Source organism: Hyperoodon ampullatus, assembly GCF_949752795.1.
Source record: "Hyperoodon ampullatus genome assembly, chromosome: 4".
Classification (NCBI taxonomy): Eukaryota; Metazoa; Chordata; class Mammalia; order Artiodactyla; family Ziphiidae; genus Hyperoodon; species Hyperoodon ampullatus.
Window position 1 is genome coordinate 147,905,245 of NC_136917.1, and position 19,838 is coordinate 147,925,082.

Below are 19,838 nucleotides of genomic sequence, written 5' to 3' on the forward strand. Positions count from 1 at the left end.
CTCTCTGCCCCATCCCTGCGCTCAACATTTTCCGCCTGTATGAGGGGTTGGCCTCGGGGGGGGGCCTCTCACTCGGAGTCCCGCCCAGGGTGACTCTCCCCGGGGCTCCCCTATTTGGCCGGCTTGGCCGGGCTCTGGGCGGGGCCGGCGGAGCGCGGGGGTGGGAGTCCCGGAGGAAGATGCGCGGAGCTGTCTGCGAGGAGGCCTGGCGCCCAAGGCAGAGGGGTGGGGATCGGGGGTGGGCTGCGCCCTCCCGCTCTGACCCATTCCGCACCCCAAGGAAAGCAGACGCTGTCAGCTGAATCACTCCACTTTCGGGAGGAGGGAGGGGACGGAAAGGTAACTAGCCCCTTTCTGCCTTAAAAGAGCAAACGGAGATCGTGGGCAGCGCAGCTTCCCCCTCCCCACTGCTGGACCATGCACCCCTGCATCTTCTTGCTCGGCCACAGGCGAGCACTTGATTTCTTGAGCTAAAACTTGTTGACTTTTCTCTCCGCAACAACTGAATCATGCCATGTGCACAGAGGAGCTGGCTTGCAAAGCTCTCCGTGGTGGCTCAGCTCCTGAACTTGGGGACCCTTTGCTATGGGAGACAACCTCAGCCGGGCCCTGTGCTCTTCCCGGACAGGAGGCAAGGTTAGTGGCTTTTCTTTATTTCCTTTGAAAACCGCAGGGGTAAGACGCGAGCAAAGTTGGTTGCTCTCTTTTCCCTTCCCCCACTCGGCTGAGCTCCGCAAAGCCGTTTGGCTGAGTTGCGAGGAAATCTGGGCTGGGAGCATCTTACATTTCAGTGCTTAAGGTGTAGATTCCTTACTTTTTACAGAAAGGCGAGGATCCACATCTCTTTTACACTGAAGATGCTGCAGTGAAGACTCTAGAGGTAGCTAGGAACCACCCCCAACTGTCTCTTTTGTCTCTTCTGAATGCTGCACTGTTTCAATCCCTACTTTTCAGATTCTGAAAACGGAAAATGATTTTTTAAAAAAAAGTTCCAACCGGCCACTGGCAGTCATTGCCATGGTTTTAGTTAGTTTGAAACTTCTGGTGAGGTAAGGGGAAATGTGATTCCATCCCCCCTGCTGAGTGAGCTTGGCTGTGTTTTCCTGGAAAGATTTAGGGCTGTGTTGGAAAAATAACAGACCTTTTAGAGAAAATTTCCTACCATAGGGGTGCACCTTTCCCTGTCCTGTCTTGCTGGTCACAGCTGGCTGCTTCTCTTTCAGAATTTCATGGAATTCTATAATGCTATAGAAAGCACTGGAGAAGTTGTGATGGAAAATTTATTATTATTGTTGTTGTTGCTGTTGTTATTATATATTTTTAAAACCTAACACCCTGAGCAGGATGGTATTGTTGCCTCTGTTTTTTTTTTATTGGACTTGCAAGGGTCAGACACACTTTCCTGTTTGGTGGGGAGTTCGTTGGACTTCTGAGGGGAAACAGTCATGGCAATAGCAATGACCTGCGTGGCTGGAGTGTGTCCCATGTGCCAGGACTGCTAAGGCACTCTGGTGTGTCAGCCTCTTGACCACTGACAACAGATGCCTGGGGTGCAGGGACCATTGTTACCATCCCTGCTTTACACCCATAGAAGCTGAAGCTTGGGGAGTTTATGGGCTTAGCTATGGTGGAGTGAGGTTTTAAAGCCAGGTAGCCAGACTCCAGAGGTTGGCTTCTTACAGACAAGCAGCATTGTCCTAGAACAAAAATAGGGAGAACACACACACACACACACACACACACACACACACACACAGAGACAACATGGGGTTAGCATCCATTAAGTCCTGTGTCTGCTGACAGTGCTTAAGTCTCGGGAAGCTTCCATAGCTTCCTGACCCCCTTTAATGCCCAAGACCACTTGGGTGGCAAACATCACCAGCCTGACCTTGTTGAGGGTTTCTGCCTACGTTGCAAAGTTCAAATACTGCTGGAGACCTCATTTGTTGTTCACTTCCAGAGCCATCAGAAGCAGGTCCCTTTGCTTTCCTGGGAAGCCAGAACGGGCAAACACTGGGGTGAGATGTCAGTCAGCCAGCACTCGCTTGTGTAAACGGTCCAGATATGATCTCCCACCCCCAAGTTTAAAATAGCGTTTGTTGTTCTTTGAAAAACAGCCCTTTTGTGAAAAGTCTCTCTTTTGCTGGCAGCACAAACAAAGCCTGCAAGCACTTCCCAGGGCATTTGGAGATGATTTGGTTCAAAGACACGCATTCTCCTGGGTTGGTTTTCAGCTCTGCTTGTTCCACATCTTTGTAAGCAAATTCAGCTTAGTGTGCAACAGACTCCACTGGGACTTGCTTTCTCCTCTCTAAAAAGCGAGAGATGGTTGTCTTCCCTGGTCACCTTTAGGGTTATGGGCTGAGAGGAGTTGATACTGAAAAAATGCTGTACAGTACTCTGAGCTTATTAGTGATGCACAGATATATAGATTTAAAAAATAATTTCCAAAAAAATTTTCAGATTTTAATTAAAGACCTGAAACTATTGAAATCCTACAAGAGAACATAGGCAGAACACTCTTTGACATAGGACGTAGAAATATTTTTTGGGTCTGTCTCCTAAGGCAAAAGAAACAAAAGCAGAAGTAAATAAATGGGACCTGATTAAACTTAAAAGCTTTTGCACAGCAAAGGAAACCATCAACAAAATGAAAAGACAACTGATTGAATGGGAGAAAATATTTGCAAATGATATAACCAATAAGGGGTTAAGATCCAAAATATATATATATATATATATACACACACATATATATATATATATAAAACTCAATATCAAAAAAACCAAACAACCCAATCAAAATATGGGCAGAAGACCTGAATATACATTTTTCCAAAGAAGGCATATAGATGGGCAACGGGCACATGAAAAGATGCTCAACATCAATAATCATCAGAGAAATGCAAATCAAAACCATGATGAGATATCACCTCACACATTTCAGAATGGCTATCATCAAAAAGTCAACAAGTAATAAATGTTGGTGAGGATGTGGAGAAAATGGAACCTTTGTACACTGTTAGTGATAATGTAAATTTGTACAGCTACTATGGAAAACAGTCTGGAGGTTCCTCAAAAAGCTAAAAACAGAACTACCATATGATCCAGGAATTCCACTGCTGGGAAAATATTGGAAGAGAATGAAAACACTAATTCAAAAAGATACATGCACACCAGTGTTCACAGCAGCACTATTTACAACCACCAAGGTATGGAAGCAACCTAAGTATCCATCAACAGGTGAATGGATAAAGATGTGGTATATATATATATATATATACAATGGAATACTACTCAGCCATAAAAAAGGATGAAATTCTGCCATTTGCAACAATGTGGATGGACCTAGTATTATGCTTAGTGAAATTAGTCAGAGAAAGACAGATATTATATGATATCACTTGTATGTGGGATCTAAAAAATAAAACAAATGAATGTAACAAAACAGAAATAGACTCACAAATATAAAGACTGGACTAGTGGTTACCAGTGGGAGAGAGAGGGGTAGGGTTAAGACAGGGGTAGCGGGTTAAGAGATACAAATTACTATGTATAAAATAAATAAGCTACAAGAGTATATTGTGCAGCGCAGGGAAACACAGCCATTATTTTGTAATAACGTCAAATAAATAAATAAATAAAATGAAACTAGAAAAAAAGTCAGATTTTTAAAATTTTTTTCATCAAAATATTTGTTCTCAATCAACTCACCAGTGGATTTACAAGTAATCCCCATTTGGCGCAAAAGAGAAATTTCTGAGCAGATTTCCATGTAGAACTAAGACAGAGAGAGAGGGAGAGAAGTGAGAGAATGAGAATGAGAATGAGGGCAAGCTAGTTAGAGAAGGAAATTCTTTTTTTTAATTTAATTTTATTGAAGTAGAGTTGATTTGCGATGTTGTGTTAATTTCTGCTGTACAGCAAAGTGATTCAATTATACATATATATACACTCTTTTTCATATTCTTTTCCGTTATGGTTTATGGCAGGATATTGAATACAATTCCCTGTGCTATACAGTAGGACCTTATTGTTTATCCATTCTCTATATAATAGTTTGCATCTGCTAATCCCAAACTCCCAATCCATCCCTTCCCCAACCCTTTGGCAACAAGAAGTCTATGCTCTATGGCTGTGAGTCTGTTTCTGTTTTGTAGATAAGTTCATTTGTGTCCTATTTTAGATTCCACATATAAGTGATATCATATGGTACTTGTCTTTGTCTTTCTGACTTACTTCACTTAGTGTGATAATCTCTAGGTCCATCCATATTGCTGCAAATGGAATTATTTCATTCTTTTTGATGGCTAAGTAATATTCCATTGTATATATGTAATACATCTTTTTTATCCATTCAACTGTTGATGGACATTTAGGTTGTTTCCATGTCTTGGCTATTGTGAATAGTGCTGCTATGAATATAGGGGTGCATGTATCTTTTCAAATTAGAGTTTCATCTGGATATATGCCCAGGAGTGGCATTGCTGGATCATATGGCAACTCTATTTTTAGTTTTCTGAGGAACTTCCATACTGTTTTCCATAGTGGCTGAACCAATTTACATTCCCACCAACAGTGTAGGAGGGTTCCCTTTTTCTCCACACCCTCTCCAGGATTTGTTATTTGTAGACTTTTTAATGATGGCCATTCTGTCCAGCGTGAGGTTGTACCTCACTGTAGTTTTGATTTGCATTGAGAAGGAAATCCTTAAGGCTTCCAGGGAATAGGATGACCAGAGCTTTGCCTCCACATGACCTGCTTGCTGCTTCATAATTAAGCCATCTCCCTAGAATTCCATTTCCACTCTGACAACATTTTTGAATTGCACCCAAATTCTGAACATTTAAACTTTCAAATTACTTCAGATGTCATGTCTGCTATCCTCCTTATTTTTGCAGATGAGGAATGAGTGGCCCAGCTGGTCCGTCAGTCAACATGCATTTACTTAGCACCTACTAACTGCCGTTCCAGCAGCGGCATCAAGGGGGTCACACAGGGTCCTGCGGTAGGAGGCCGACTCAGAACCTCCATGACTATTAAGGTCTTTCTAGTTCTAAGGGGCAGGCAGAGTCGGGATTTTAGATCTAGGAAGGACCATGGAAATAAATGCAGTCCTTTCTGGGACTAGAAACAGGTAAATTGGGCAATTTCAGCCAACTATTCTTTCCACATCACTCAGTGATGACATACACAATTGTGTGATGACCTCCACAAGGCTCCCAACCAAGTATCAGAACAATAGGAAGTATTAATCTTGCACACAACACATGGCCTCTCTTCTATAGCTGACGATATCCCCTCAGGTTCGTTTTGCCCTGTACTGTTTACAAGTCACCAGTCACTTCCACAATCTCTTTTGCTGCTGACAACTCCATGAAGTTGAGAGGGCCGGCACTTCATCCCATGTTAGAGACATGCTCCAGGCTGCGTGGACATGGTCAGAACTGAGGGAGCGCTGCAGTGCATTTCAAGACCAATGTCATAATCATGTATTTATGCCATTTACAAAAAATAACTTCTGCAAGGAGGAAATGATTTCAGATCTTAATGTAAGAAGAGCCCTCACAGGGCTTCCCTGGTGGCACAGTGGTTAAGAATCGCCTGCCAATGCAGGGGACACGGGTTCGAGCCTTGATCAGGGAAGATTCCACATGCTGCGGAGCAACTAAGCCTGTGCACCACAACTACTGAGCCTGCTCTCTAGAGCCCGCAAGCCACAACTATTGAGCCCACGAACCACAACTACTGAGCCTGTGAGCCACAACGGCCCCAGCCTTGTTGACACCCTACCTTGATGTCTGGCTCTCGGTGGTTGCCTCTTGAGAAGTAGTGAGAGAAGAGGTTAGGAGGGTGGGCTCTGGGGTCAGATTGCCACAGCAGGAATCCTCACTCCTCTTTATTGTCTTTTTACAGAGGTGGGGATGAAGGCTAAGACAAAGGACACTTGTTAATAATATTCCAGATAATTGTGAGGATGACCAAGACCAAGTTGGTATACTCTAAATGACATGTTTGACCATAGAAATGGTAAAATTTAGGAGTTATTATTATTTCCTGACATCTTATTTCTCCATCCCTGTCATATCCCCTCTGAACTCTTCTTGCTATTGGCCAGGATGATAGCTAGCTAATCTTCCAAACTAAACACCTACTGAGAGAAAGCCAAGAGGAGTGCAAGCCTCCCCCCATTGCCTGGAGCTTCCATGTATTTATGGCCACAGAGATCCCTAGTAGCCAAGTTTCTATCTTTATTTATATATATTTTTGGCTTCACCTTGTGGCTTGCGGGAATCTTAGTTCCCCGACCAGGGACTGAACCCTCGGCAGTGAAAGTGCAGAGTCCTAATCCCTGGACCGCCAGGGAACTCCCCCAATTTTCTATCTTTAATACCAAGAGTAAGTAGCTAGTGTTTAGCTAGTGAGTGTTATCTGTCAAGCACGGTCCCAAATCTATTACATATATTACTACATTGAATTCTCACAACCACCCTAGGAGGGAATACTATTATTGTTATGCCCATTGTGTAGATGAGGCAGGTGCAGCTGGGCCACCCACGGAAGCTACACTCTGTAAGTGGCCTCCTGTTTCCATCCACACCTATTGGCAGATGTGGCTTAGCCCCTTCCTTTGCAGTAAAATCAAGAGGTGAAACTGATCTTATCTCCCATTACTTCACTTGATAAAGAAGCAGTTATTTTCTCCATTTATTGCTGAGTGACTTGAGGCCTCTTAAAGAAATCATGCAGTTCTCTTATTGTCAGATCATCATCCCCAGGGGCGGTGCTATTACCTCTCCTCTGCTATCCCCGCTGCCAAGTACAACTGCTTATGTACACAAAATGCAGTGGCCAAGAACATGATTTTGAAATAGGAAGCACAAGATTTTAATCCAAGTAACATTACATGTTGGCTTTGTGACCTCTCTTACATTCTGTTTCTTTTTCTATGAAATGGGGATAGTAACTGAATCTGTGTCACAGAGTCGTTGTGTGTATTAAATGAGGAGTATTGTAGCAAGTGTTCATTAAATGGTTACTATAATTATATGATTATACAGACAGCTTATGCTGGCTCTTTAAAAGCACATTAGATCAAAAGCAACTGGGTCAAAAGTTGTATATGTATTTGCTCTTTTATTCTTTGGGCAATAGGTGCTGGGGTTTAGGCAAGTTAGTCTTTCATTTTATATTTAAATCATGTTTAATTCTTTGAGATGTATCTTCAGAGACAGGTCCTATAAGGCAGCGGTCCCCAACGTTTTTGGCACCAGGGGCCGGTTTCGTGGAAGACGATTTTTCCATGGACGGGTTGGGGGGTGTTTGTGCAAGCTGTAATGCGAGTGATGGGGAGAGTGGTTCAGGAAGTAATGCGAGCAATGGCGGATGATGGGGAGCGGCAAATGAAGCTTTGCTCGCTGGTCCCCCTGCTCACCTCCTGCTGTGTGGCCCAGATCCTAACAGGCCATGGACCAGCACTGAACTCTGAAGGGCAGTGAAGCTCTGATACTAATGAGGTCCAGATATTCCTTGGGGAGCAGGCAGTACAGAGGCCTGAGTCAATTTGACTCCTAGTGTGTGGTACATTAGCACTATTAATTTGTGTAAAACACCTTTCTTGTTTTGTTTATTTACGCATTTTGGTCCCCATTCTCCACTCCCATTCCTCCGCATAGAAGACCATTTTAATGGGTTCCATATGTATTTTTTTGTTCGAGTATGTTCTGGCAAACTCTGTGTTATTGTTTTTGCATGTATTTTCCGTGAATGGAAATGGCTCTGTGTTAACTTGTTTTTTATTTTTCACTGAGCATTGTTTTTAAGGTTTGTTCATGTTGCTTTGTGCTCTGTTGCTCTTACTTGCTGCAGTCAGAAACAAGGGTCTGGACTTTTAATAGTCTCTTAAAAATTGAGACTATTGGTTAGTACCTAAGAGTGAAAACTGTGTTCTGTCTCATATTTCCCTCTTTCTTTCTTTTATTGAAGTATAATTGACCTACAACACTCTGTTAGTTCCAGGTACACAACATAGTGATTTAATATTTCTATACATTTCAAAATGATCACTGGTAAGTCTAGTTACCATCTGTCACCCTACAAAGATATGACAATATTATTATTATTATTACTATTTTAGATTTTAGCAAAAGAATTAATTTAATTTAATTTAATTTATTTAATTCATTCATTTATTTTTGGCTGTGTTGGGTCTTCGTTACCGCACTCGGGCTTTCTCTAGTTGTGACGAGCGGGGGCTACTCTTTGTTGCAGTGCGCGGGCTTCTCATTGCGGTGGCTTCTCTTGTTGTGGAGCATGGGCTCTAGGCGAGCAGGCCTCAGTAGTTGTGGCTCATGGGCTCTAGAGCGCAGGCTCAGTAGTTGTGGCGCACGGGCTTAGTTGCTCCACGGCATGTGGGATCTTTCCAGACCAGGGCTTGAACCCGTGTCCCCTGCATTGGCAGGCAGGTTCTTAGCCACTGTGCCACCAGGGAAGCCCAGAAGAAGAATTTATTAAAGGGATCCTGGATTGCTCAAAGAAATGCCAGGAGAGCTGAGAGCCAAGTGTGGATGCTTTGCAGGAGGAACAAAGGTCAGAATATGGCTGCCTCTGCTGCCACTGCCTCTGCCGTGTCCTAGACACTTCAGCTTGTGATGCTCATCCACTGGGGCTGGATGCTGGGTGCCCCAGCTCCTCCTTCATCTCAGGGCCGCTACCATAATCCCTGCTTCTTAGTATCACTGCTTCTGGATTCAAAGTCAAGGCAGTGCCTCTGATGAATGAAGCATGAGTGTATGGGTTGCTCCAGAGCTGCTAGACTGGTAAGGGACATGTTTCCTGCACTTGCATCTTCTCTCCTGGGCGGTGGGCTCTGTTCCCAAGGCTCATGATGAGGAACTCCCCAAATGTGGTAAAGAAGTTCAGATGCAAGGCAGCCATAGGAACAACAAATGGCCATCTCTACATCTACTGTATGAATGATGCAGCTAGACCTAGTGGAGGATACAGAGGTGAATCACATCTAGAACCTGCCTTCAGAGGCCTTATAGACTTGGAATTCTCTTCCTTTCAATGTGTACATTTATTTGGCACCATAGTTTGCAAAGCCCTCTCACTCTCATTGTTTCATTAGCTCCTCCCAACAGCTGTGTAAGGTAGACAGAACTGATACTATCTCTATTTTATACTTGAAGAAGCTAAGAAGTTAGGTGATGAACCCAAGGTCCCACTGCTGGTGAGTGGCAGAGCGAGAACTTGGCCTGTCCTCTGATTCCAGGCCCAATGTCAACCAGAAGTAAGACGTGATCACAGATATTTTGCTTCATTGATTCCTAGGCATGCGGTTTTCCCCCACATTTTTTTTTATGTTAACAAAACAAGCCTTTATTTATTTTTAACTTTTCATCACAGAAATTTTCAAATGTACACTAAAGAAAATAATATAATAAACTCCCATTACCCAACACTTCAATAATTACAAATTATGGCTAGTTTTGTTTCATCTATAATCCCCCTCACTCCCACCTCCGCCCCCAGTATTTTAGAGCAAATAGGCTTCCTTAAAAGATAGGACTTTTGGGCTTCCCTGGTGGCGCAGTGGTTGAACGTCCGCCTGCCGATGCAGGGGACACGGGTTCATGCCCTGGTCCGGGAAGATCCCACATGCCACGGAGCGTCTGGGCCCGTGAGCCATGGCCGCTGAGCCTGTGCGTCCGGAGCCTGTGATCCGCAACGGGAGAGGCCACAACAGTGAGAGGCCCGCGTACCGCAAAAAAAATAAAAAAGAAAAGATAGGACTTTTAAACTTAGTGATTACACACTTCACATGTCTGTTTCTCTTTTATCACCTCACCAAGACACTAGATAGAGTATGGCACCACTTTATGCAAATTTTTTTAAATTGAGGTATAACTGATATATGACATTCCACTCAGGTGTACAACATAATGATTCAATATTTGTATACAGTGAAAATTATCACCACCGTGTTTAGTTAACATTTGTCACCATAAAATGTTAAAGATTGTTTTTCTTATAATGAGAGCAACATTTAAATTTGCAATAAAGTAGTATTGACTATAGTAACCATAGTGTACATTACATCCCTATGACATATTTATTGTATAATGAGAAGTTTATAGCTCTAGATCCCCTTCACCCATTTTGCCCAACCCCACAAGTCTCCTCCCATCTGGCAACCACCGATCTGTTCGGTAGATCTATGAATTCTGTTTTTTTTTTTTTTTTTTTGCTGTATGCGGGCCTCTCACTGTTGTGGCCTCTCCCGTTGTGGAGCACAGGCTCCGGACGCGCAGGCTTAGCGGCCATGGCTCACGGGCCTAGCCGCTCCACGGCATGTGGGATCTTCCTGGACCGGGGCACGAACCCTCATCCCCTGCATCGGCAGGCGGACTCTCAACCACTGTGCCACCAGGGAAGCCCCTGAATTCTGTTTTATGTCTATTTTTTCAGTTGTGTCCTTTAGATTCCACATATAAGTGAAATCATACAGTATTTGCCTTTATCTGTCTGGCTTATTTCACTGAGCATAATATCCTCAAAGTCCATTAGTGTCTCAAATGACAAGATTATATTCTTTTTTAATGCTGAGTAGTATTCTTTTGTGTGTGTGTGTGTATATGTATATATATGTGTATATATATATATATATATATACACATATATATATATGCCATATCTTTCATATCCATTTATCTACTGATTGACACAGTTGTTTTTTTTCATATCTTGGCTATTGTAAATAATGCCACAATGAACATAAGGTGCATATATCTTTTTGATTAGAGTTTTTGTTTTTTTTCAGATAAATGACCAGAAATGCTGGATCATATGGTATTTCTACTTTTAATTTTTTGTTTTCCCAAAAAATTTGGATAAATTTTACTTATTTTTTCTGCCTTATTGTTCTGGCTGGGAACTCCAAAATATGTCAAATGGAAGTCCTATGTGTGAGCATTCTTTTCTTGTTCCTGATCCTAGAAGAAAAACTTTCAGCTTTTTACCATTGAGTATGTCATATATGGCCTAGGTAATATTGAGGTATGTTTAGTCTACACCCACTCTATTGAGAGTTTTTATCATAAACAGATGTTGAATTTTCTCAGATGTTTTTTCTGCATCTATTAATACAAGCATGTGATTTTTATCTTTTATTTTGTTAGTGTGCTGTATCATGTTGATGGATTTACAGATGTTGACCATCCTTGCATTGCTGGAATAAATCCCCTTTGATCATGGTATATGATCCTTTTAATGTATTGTTAAATTCAGCTTGTTAATATTTTGTTTAGGATTTTTGCATTTATGTTCATCTGTGTAATTTGTGTGTGTATGAATGTGTGTGGTCTCTTGGTCTAGGATTGGTATTAGAGTAATGCTGGATTTGTAAAATGAGTTTGAGAGCATCCCTCTTCTTCAGTTTTTTAAAATAGTTTGAGAAGTGTAACTATTATTTCTTTAAATGTTCAGTAGAACTCACCTGGACTTTTTTTTTTTTTGGTGAGAGTTTTATTTTTTTCTGACTCAACCTCTTTCCAAATAATCAATCAATATTTAAAAAAAATTTCTTCATGATTCAGTCTTAGAAGATTATGTATTTCTAGGAATGTATACACATCTTCCAGGTTGTGCAATTTGTTGTTGTTAAATTGTTTATAATAGTCTTTTATATTACTTTGTATTTCCTTGATATCAGTTGTAATTTCTCCTCTTTCTTTTCTAATTTTATTTATTTGAGCTCTGACTCTTCTCTTAGCAAGTCTAGCAAAATGTTTGTCATTTTTGTCTTTTCAAAGAACTAGCTCTTGTGACAAGGCGCGAGAGAGGCATGGACATATATACACTACCAGGCGTAGGGTAGATAGCTAGTGGGAAGCAGCCACATAGCACAGGGAGATCAGCTTTGTGACCGCCTGGAGGGGTGGGATGGGGAGGGTGGAAGGGAGGGAGATGCAAGAGGGAAGGGATATGGGAACAGATGTATATGTATAACTGATTCACTTTGTTATAAAGCAGAAACTAATTTAAAAAAAAGAAAAAAAAGAAGTAAAGAGAACTCTAAAGAATGTAGGAATAGCAGATATATAATAGCAGATATAGTATTACATGATAGTATATCTAATAGGCACCCCTCACCCCATGAACTGAGAAGCAGACCTTGTTGGAAAAGGCTTAGCCATAGCTACTGAAAGGCAGACAGGTTGCTGTGGTGCCACCTGAGGACCTTGCTGGACACCCGCCCTCTGGAGCTTATTGGAAATCAGCCCTCTAGCATGCTGGGGAAACTTGTTCACAGGAGGTGTCTCACTGCAGGCACTCTGCTACAAAACCACCTGAGGGAGCTGCTGGGAGCAGCTGCTGGCCACTGAGTGTTGCCGGCTGCTGTGCACGGCAGCAGGATGGCACTGGGGAAGCCAGGCATCTGGCAGGACCCAGGAGAGGTGGCCTCAGAACCGGAAGAGACTTTCCTCCTACGGTGCCTCTCCAGCGCCCTCTGCTGGCAAAACTTCAGAGCCCGCTGGCAATTTATTTAAAGGGCTCAGATTCATTTTCATTACAGCACTCAAATAGGGTGAATTTGGGGCTGAGAGAAAATAAGTCAATGACCATCATAAAGTCCAACAGGTAAATAAATCCAGGCCTATTATTCTTGCAAATCTAACCTTAGTTTCCTTCTTTTTAAACTGGTCGTGGTTGTGTTATTGTAAATTTGAAATTCCTCTTTTTCTTTAATAAATTTATTTATTTATTAAAAAAAGAATTAGCTCTTAGTTTCATTGTTCTTTGTATTGTCTTTTTAGTCTTTATTTCATTTATCTCCTCTCTGATCTTTATTATTTTATTTCTTCTACTAATTTTGGGCTTCATTTGTTCTTTCTCTCGTTTCTTTAGGTGCAAAGTTAGATTATTTATTTGAGATTTTTTCTTGTTTCTTGAGGTAGGCCTGTATTACTAGAAGCTTCCTTCTTAGAAGGATGTTTGCTGTATCCCGTAGATTTTTAGTTTATTGTATTTCCATTTTTATTTGTCTCAAGGTATTTTTAAATTTCTCTTTATTTATTTGTTTATTTATGTATTGTTTCTATCCATTCAGCCATTCTATATCTTTTTTTTAGCATCTTTATTGGAGTATAATTGCTTTACAATTGTGTGTTAGTTTCTGCTTTATAACAAAGTGAATCATCTGTACATATACATATATCCCCATATCTCCTCCCTCATGTGTCTCCCTCCCAACCTCCCTATCCCACCACTCTAGGTGGTCACAAAGCACTGAGCTGATCTCCCTGTGCTATGCAGCTGCTTCCCATTAGCTATCTATTTTACATCTGGTAGTGTATATATGTACACGCTACTCTCTCACTTTGTCCCAGCTTACCCTTCCCCCTCCATGTGTCCTCAAGTCCATTCTCTACATGTCCTGCTCCTATGTTCTTCAGAGCCTTTTTTTTTAGATTCTATATATGTGTGTTAGCATATGGTATTTGTTTTTCTCTTTCTGACTTACTTCACTCTGTATGACATACTCTAGGTCCATCCACCTCACTACAAATAACTCAGTTTCATTTCTTTTTTATGGCTGAGTAATATTCCATTGTATATATGTGCCACATCTTTATCCATTCATCTGTCAATGAACACTTTGGTTGTGTCCATGTCCTGGCTATTGTAAATAGAGCCGCAATGAACATTGTGGTATGTGACTCTTTTTGAATTATGGTTTTCTCAGGGTATATGCCCAGTAGTGGGATTGTTGGATCATATGGTAGTTCTATTTTTAGTTTCTTAAGGAACCTCCATTACTGTTCTCCATAGTGTCTGTATCAATTTACATTCCCACCAACAGTGCAAGAGGGTTCCCTTTTCTCCACACCCTCTCCAGCACTTACTGTTTGTAGATTATTTGATGATGGCCATTCTGACTGGTGTGAGGTGATACCTCCTTGTTGTTTTGATTTGCATTCCTCTAATGATTAGTGATGTTGAGCATCCTTTCATCTGTTTCTTGGCAATCTGTATATCTTCTTTGGAGAAATGTCTATTTAGGTCTTCTACCCAGTTTTGGATTGCGTTGTTTTTTTTTCTTGATATTGAGCTGCATGAGATGCCTGTAAATTTTGGAGATTAATCCTTTGTCAGTTGCTTCATTTGCAAATACTTTTCTCCCATTCTGAGGGTTGTCTTTTCATCTTGTTTATGTTTTCCTTTGCTGTGCAAAAACTTTTAAGTTTCAATAGGTCCCATTTGTTTATTTTTGTTTTTATTTCCATTTCTCTAGGAGGTGGGTCAAAAAGGATCTTGCTGAGATTTATGTCAGAGAGTGTTCTACCTATGTTTTCCTCTAAGAGTTTTATAGTGTCTGGCCTTACTTTTAGGTCTTTAATCCATTTTGAGCTTATTTTTGTGTATGATGTTAGGGAGTGTTCTAATTTCATTCTTTTACATGTAGTTGTCCAGTTTTCCTAGCACCACTTATTGAAGAGGCTGTCCTTTCTCCATTGTATATTCTTGCCTCCATTATCAAAGATAAGGTGACCATATGTGTGTGGGTTTGTCTTTGGGCTTTCTATCCTGTTCCATTGAACTATATTTCTGTTTTTGTGCCAGTACCACACTGTCTTGATTAGTGTAGCTTTGTAGTATAGTCTGAGTCCGGGAGACTGATTCCTCTAGCTCCGTTTTTCTTTCTCAAGATTGCTTTGTCTATTTGGGTTCCTCTGTGTTTCCATACACATTGTGAAATTTTTTGTTCTACTTCTGTGAAAAATGCCATTGGTAGTTTGATAATGATTGCATTGAATGCATAGATTGATTTGGGTAGTATAGTCATTTTCACAATGTTGATTCTTCCTATCCAAGAATATGGTATATCTCTCCATCTGTTTGTATCATCTTTAATTTCTTTCATCAGTGTCTTATAGTTTTCTGCATACAGGTCTTTTGTCTCCTTAGGTAGGTTTATTCCCAGGTATTTTATTCTTTTTGTTGCAGTGGTAAATGGGAGTGTTTCCTTAATTTCTCTTTCAGATTTTTCATCATTAGTGTATAGGAATGCCAGAGATTTCTGGGCATTAATTTTGTATCCTGCTACTTTACCAAATTCATTGATTAGCTCTAGTAATTTTCTGTTAGCATCTTTAGGATTCTTTATGTATAATATCATATCATCTGCAAACAATGACAGCTTTACTTCTTCTTTTCTGATTTGGATTCCTTTTATTTCTTTAACTTCACTGATTGCTATGGCTAAAACTTCCAAAACTATGTTGAATGATAGTGGTGAGAGTGGGCAATCTTGCCTTATTCCTGATCTTAGAGGAAATGGTTTCATTTTTTCACCATTGAGGACGATGTTGGCTGTGGGTTTGTCATATATGACCTTTATTATGTTGAGGTACGTTCCCTCTATGCCTACTTTCTGGAGGGTTTTTAGCATAACTCGGTGTTGAATTTGGCAAAAGGTTTTTCTGCATCTATTGAGAAAATCATATGGTTTTTATCCTTCAATTTGTTAATATGATGTATCACATTGATTGATTTGTGTATACTGAAGAATCCTTGCCTTCCTGGGATAAATCCCACTTGATCATGGTGTATGATCTTTTAATGTGCTGTTGGATTCTGTTTGTTAGTATTTTGTTGAGGATTTTGCATCTATGTTCATCAGTGCTATTGGCCTGTAGTTTTCTTTCTTTGTGACGTCTTTGTCTAGTTTGGGTATCAGGGTGATGGTGGTCTCATAGAATGAGATTGGGAGTGTTCCTCACTCTGCTGTATTTTGGAAGAGTTTGAGAAGGATTGGTGTTTGCTCTTCTCTAAATGTTCGATAGAATTCGACTGTGAACCTATCTGTCCTGGGCTTTTGTTTGTTGGAAGATTTTAATCACAGTCTCAATCTCAGTGCTTGTGATTGGTCTGTTTATATTTGCTATTTCTTCCTGATTCAGTCTTGGAAGGTTGTGCTTTTCTAAGAATTTGTCCATTTCTTCCAGTTTGTCCATTTTATTGGCATAGAGTTGCTTGTAGTAATCTCTCATGATCCTTTGTATTTCTTCAATGTCCATTGTTACTTCTCCTTTTTCATTTCTACTTCTATTGATTTGAGTCTTCTCCCTTTTTTTCCTGATGGGTCTGGCTAATGGTTTATCAATTTTGTTTATCTTCTCAGAGAACCAGCTTTTAGTTTTATTGATCTTTGCCATCATTTCCTTCATTTCTTTTTCATTTATTTCTGATCTGATATTTATGATTTCTTTCCAGCTAACTTTGGGGGTTTTTTTGTTCTTCTTTCTCTACTTGCTTTACGTGTAAGGTTAAGTTGTTTATTTGAGCTGTTTCTTGTTTCTTGAGGTAGGATTGTATTGCTATAAACTTCCCTCTTAGAACTGCTTTTGCTGCATCCCATAGGTTTTGGGTCGTCGTGTTTTCATTGTCATTCATTTCTAGGTATTTTTTGTTTTCCTGTTTGATTTCTTCAGTGATTTCTTGGTTATTAAGTAGAGTATTGTTTATCCTCCATGTGTTTGTATTTTTTATAGATTTTTTTCCTGTTATTGATATCTAGGCTCATAGCATTGTGGTCAGAAAAGATACTTGAGACGATTTCAGTTTTCTTAAATTTACCAAGGCTTGATTTGTGACCCAAGGTATGATCTATCCTGGAGAATGTTGCATGAGGACTTGACAAGAAAGTGTATTCTCTTGTTTTTGGATGGAATGTTCTGTAAATATCAGTTAAGTCCATCTTGTTTAATGTATCATTTAGAGCTTGTGTTTCCTTATTTATTTATGTTTTGGATGATCTGTCCATTGCTGAAAGTGGGGTGTTAGAGTCCCCTACTATTCTTGTGTTACTGTCTATTTCCCCTTTTATGGTTGTTAGCATTTGCCTTATGTGTTGAGGTGCTCCTGTGTTGGGTGCATAAATATTTCCAATTGTCATATCTTCTTCTTGGGTTGATCCTATGATCATTATGTAGTGTCCTTCTTTCTCTCTTGCAATAGTCTTTATTTTAAAGTCTATTTTGTCTGATAGGAGACTTGCTTGTCCAGCTTTCTTTTGATTTCCATTTGAATGGAATATCTTTTTCCATCCTCTCACTTTCAGTATGTATGTGTCCCTAAGTCTGATGTGGGTCTCTTGTAGACAGCATATATATGGGTCTTGTTTTTGAATCCATTCAGCCAGTCTATGTCTTTTGGTTGAAGCATTTAATCCATTTACATTTAAGGTAGTTATCAATATGTATGTTCCTATTACCATTTTCTTAATTGTTTTTGGTTTGTTATTGTAGGTCTTTTCCTTCTCTTGTGTTTCCTTCCTAGAGAGGTTCCTTTAGCTTTTGTTGTTAAGCTGGTTTGGTGGGTCTGAATTCTCAGCTTTTGCTTGTCTGTAAAGATTTTAATTTCTCCATTCAATCTGAATGAGATCCTTGCTGGGTAGAGTAATCTTGATTGTAGTTTTTCCCTTTCATCACTTTAAATATGTCCTGTCACCCCCTTCTGGCTTGTAGAGTTTCTGCTGAGAGATCAGCTGTTAACCTGATGGGGATTCCCTTGTGTGTTATTTGTTGTTTTTCCCTTGCTGCTTTTAATACTTTTTCTTTGTATTTATTTTTTGATAGTTTGATTAATATGTGTCTTGGCGTGCTTCTTCTTGGATTTATCCTTTATGGGACTCTCTGCACTTCCTGGACTTGATTGGCTATTTCCTTTCCCATATTAAGGAAGTTTTCAACCATAATCTCTTCAAATATTTTCTCAGTCCCTTTCTTTTTCTCTTCGTCTTCTGGAACCCCTATAAGTCGAATGTTGGTGTGTTTAATGATGTCCCAGAGGTCTCTGAGACTGTCCTCAATTCTTTTCATTCTATTTTCTTTATTCTGCTCTGTGGTAGTTATTTCCACTATTTTACCTTCCAGGTCACTTATCCGTTCTTCTGCCTCAGTTTTTCTGCTATTGATTCCTTCTAGAGAATTTTTAATTTCATTTTTTGTGTTGTTCATCATTGTTTGTTTGCTCTTTAGTTTTTTAGGTCCTTGTTAAACGTTTCTTGTGTTTTCTCCATTCTTTTTCCAAGATTTTGGATCATCTTTACTATCATTACTCTGAATTCCTTGTCAGGTAGACTGCCTATTTCCTCTTCATCTTTTGGCCTGGTGGATTTTTCCCTTGCTCCTTCATCTGTTGTGTGTTTCTCTGTCTTCTCATTTTGCTTAACTTTCTGTGTTTGGGGTCTCCTTTTCACAGGCTGCAGGTTCGTAGTTCCCGTTGTTTTTGGTGTTTGCCCGCGGTGGCTAAGGTTGGTTCAGTGGGTTGTGTAGGCTTCCTGGTGGAGGGGACTGGTGCCTGTGTTCTGGTGGGTGAGGCTGGATCTTGTCTTTCTTGCAGGACCGCATTCGGTGGTGTGTTTTGGGGTGTCTGTGACCTTATTATGATTTTAGGCAACCTTTCTGCTAATGGGTGGTGTTGTGTTTCTGCCTTGCTATTTGTTTGGCATAGGGTGTCCAGCACTGTAGCTTGCTGCTTGTTGAGTGTAGGTGGGTCTTAGTGTTGAGATGGAGATATCTGGGAGAGCTTTTGCTGTTTGATATTACATGGATCCAGGAGGTCTCTGGTGGACCAATGTCTGGAACTCGGCTCTCCCACGTCAGAGGCACAGGCTTGACACTCGGCTGGAGCACCAACACTCTGTCAGCCACACGGCTCAGAAAAAAAGGGAGAAGAAAAGAAAGAAAGAAAGAAAAATAAAATAAAATAAAGTTATTATAATAAAAATTTTTTAATTATTAAAAATTAAAAAACATTTTTAAAGTAATAAACAAAAGAAAAAAAAGTAAAAGAAAGAACGAACAGAGCAACCAAACCCAAAAACAAATCCATCAAAGATAATAAGCACTAAAATCTATATTTATTTTTTTTATTTTTTATTTTTTTGCGGTACGCAGGCCTCTCACTGTTGTGGCCTCTCCCGTTGCGGAGCACAGCCTCCAGACGTGCAGGCTAAGCGGCCATGGCTCACCGGCCCAGCCACTCTGCAGCATGTGGGATCTTCCCGGACCGGGGCATGAGCCCATGTTCCCTGCATCGGCAGGCAGACTCTCAACCACTGCGCCACCAGAGAAACCCCTAAAATCTATATATATATTTTTTTAAAAAAAGGACAGACAGAACCCTAGGAAAAATGATAAAAGCAAAGCTATACAGACAAAATCACACCGAGAAACTTACACATACACAGTCACAAAAAGAGAAAAAGGGGAAACAATTATATATCTATGCTAAAAAAAAAAAAAAGGAAGAGAGCAACCTAATCAATAAACAAATCTACCAATGATAATAAGCTCTAAATACTAAAGTAAGTTAAACATAAATCCAGAAACAAATTAGATGCAGAGAGCAAACGCCAAGTCCACAGTTGCTTCCAAAGTCCACCTCCTCAATTTTGGGATGTTTCATTGTCTATTCAGGTATTCCACAGATGCTGGGTGCATCAAGTTGACTGTGGAGATTAATCCACTGCTCCTAAGGCTGCTGGGAGAGATTTCCCTTTCTCTTCTTTGTTCACACAGCTCCTGCAGTTCAGCTTTGGATTTGGCCCTGCCTCCGTGTGTAGATCGCCTGAGGGCGTCTGTTCTTCCCCCAGACAGGAAGAGGTTAAAAGAGCAGCTGATTAGGGGACTCTGGCTCACTCAGGCCGGGGGGAGGAAGGGGCATGGATGTGGGGTGAGCCTGTGGCAGCAGAGACCAGCATGGCATTGCAACAGCCTGAGGCGTGCCGTGTGTTCTCCCTGGGATGTTGTCCCTGCATCACGGGACCC

The 19,838-nt window shown here is 40.6% G+C and overlaps 1 protein-coding gene across 1 annotated transcript in view; it reads left to right on the plus strand.

Annotated features, from left to right (window-relative positions):
* Positions 1-509: 509 nt before the first annotated feature.
* ADAMTS12 (ADAM metallopeptidase with thrombospondin type 1 motif 12) overlaps positions 510-19,838 on the plus strand; it is a gene marked incomplete at both ends in the record, with an annotated part of 398,160 nt that continues 378,831 nt past the window's right edge. The window contains one exon of the mRNA XM_079701994.1: positions 510-636. Within this exon, the coding sequence (XP_079558120.1) occupies positions 510-636 (127 nt within the window). The remainder of the gene's footprint in view (positions 637-19,838) is intronic.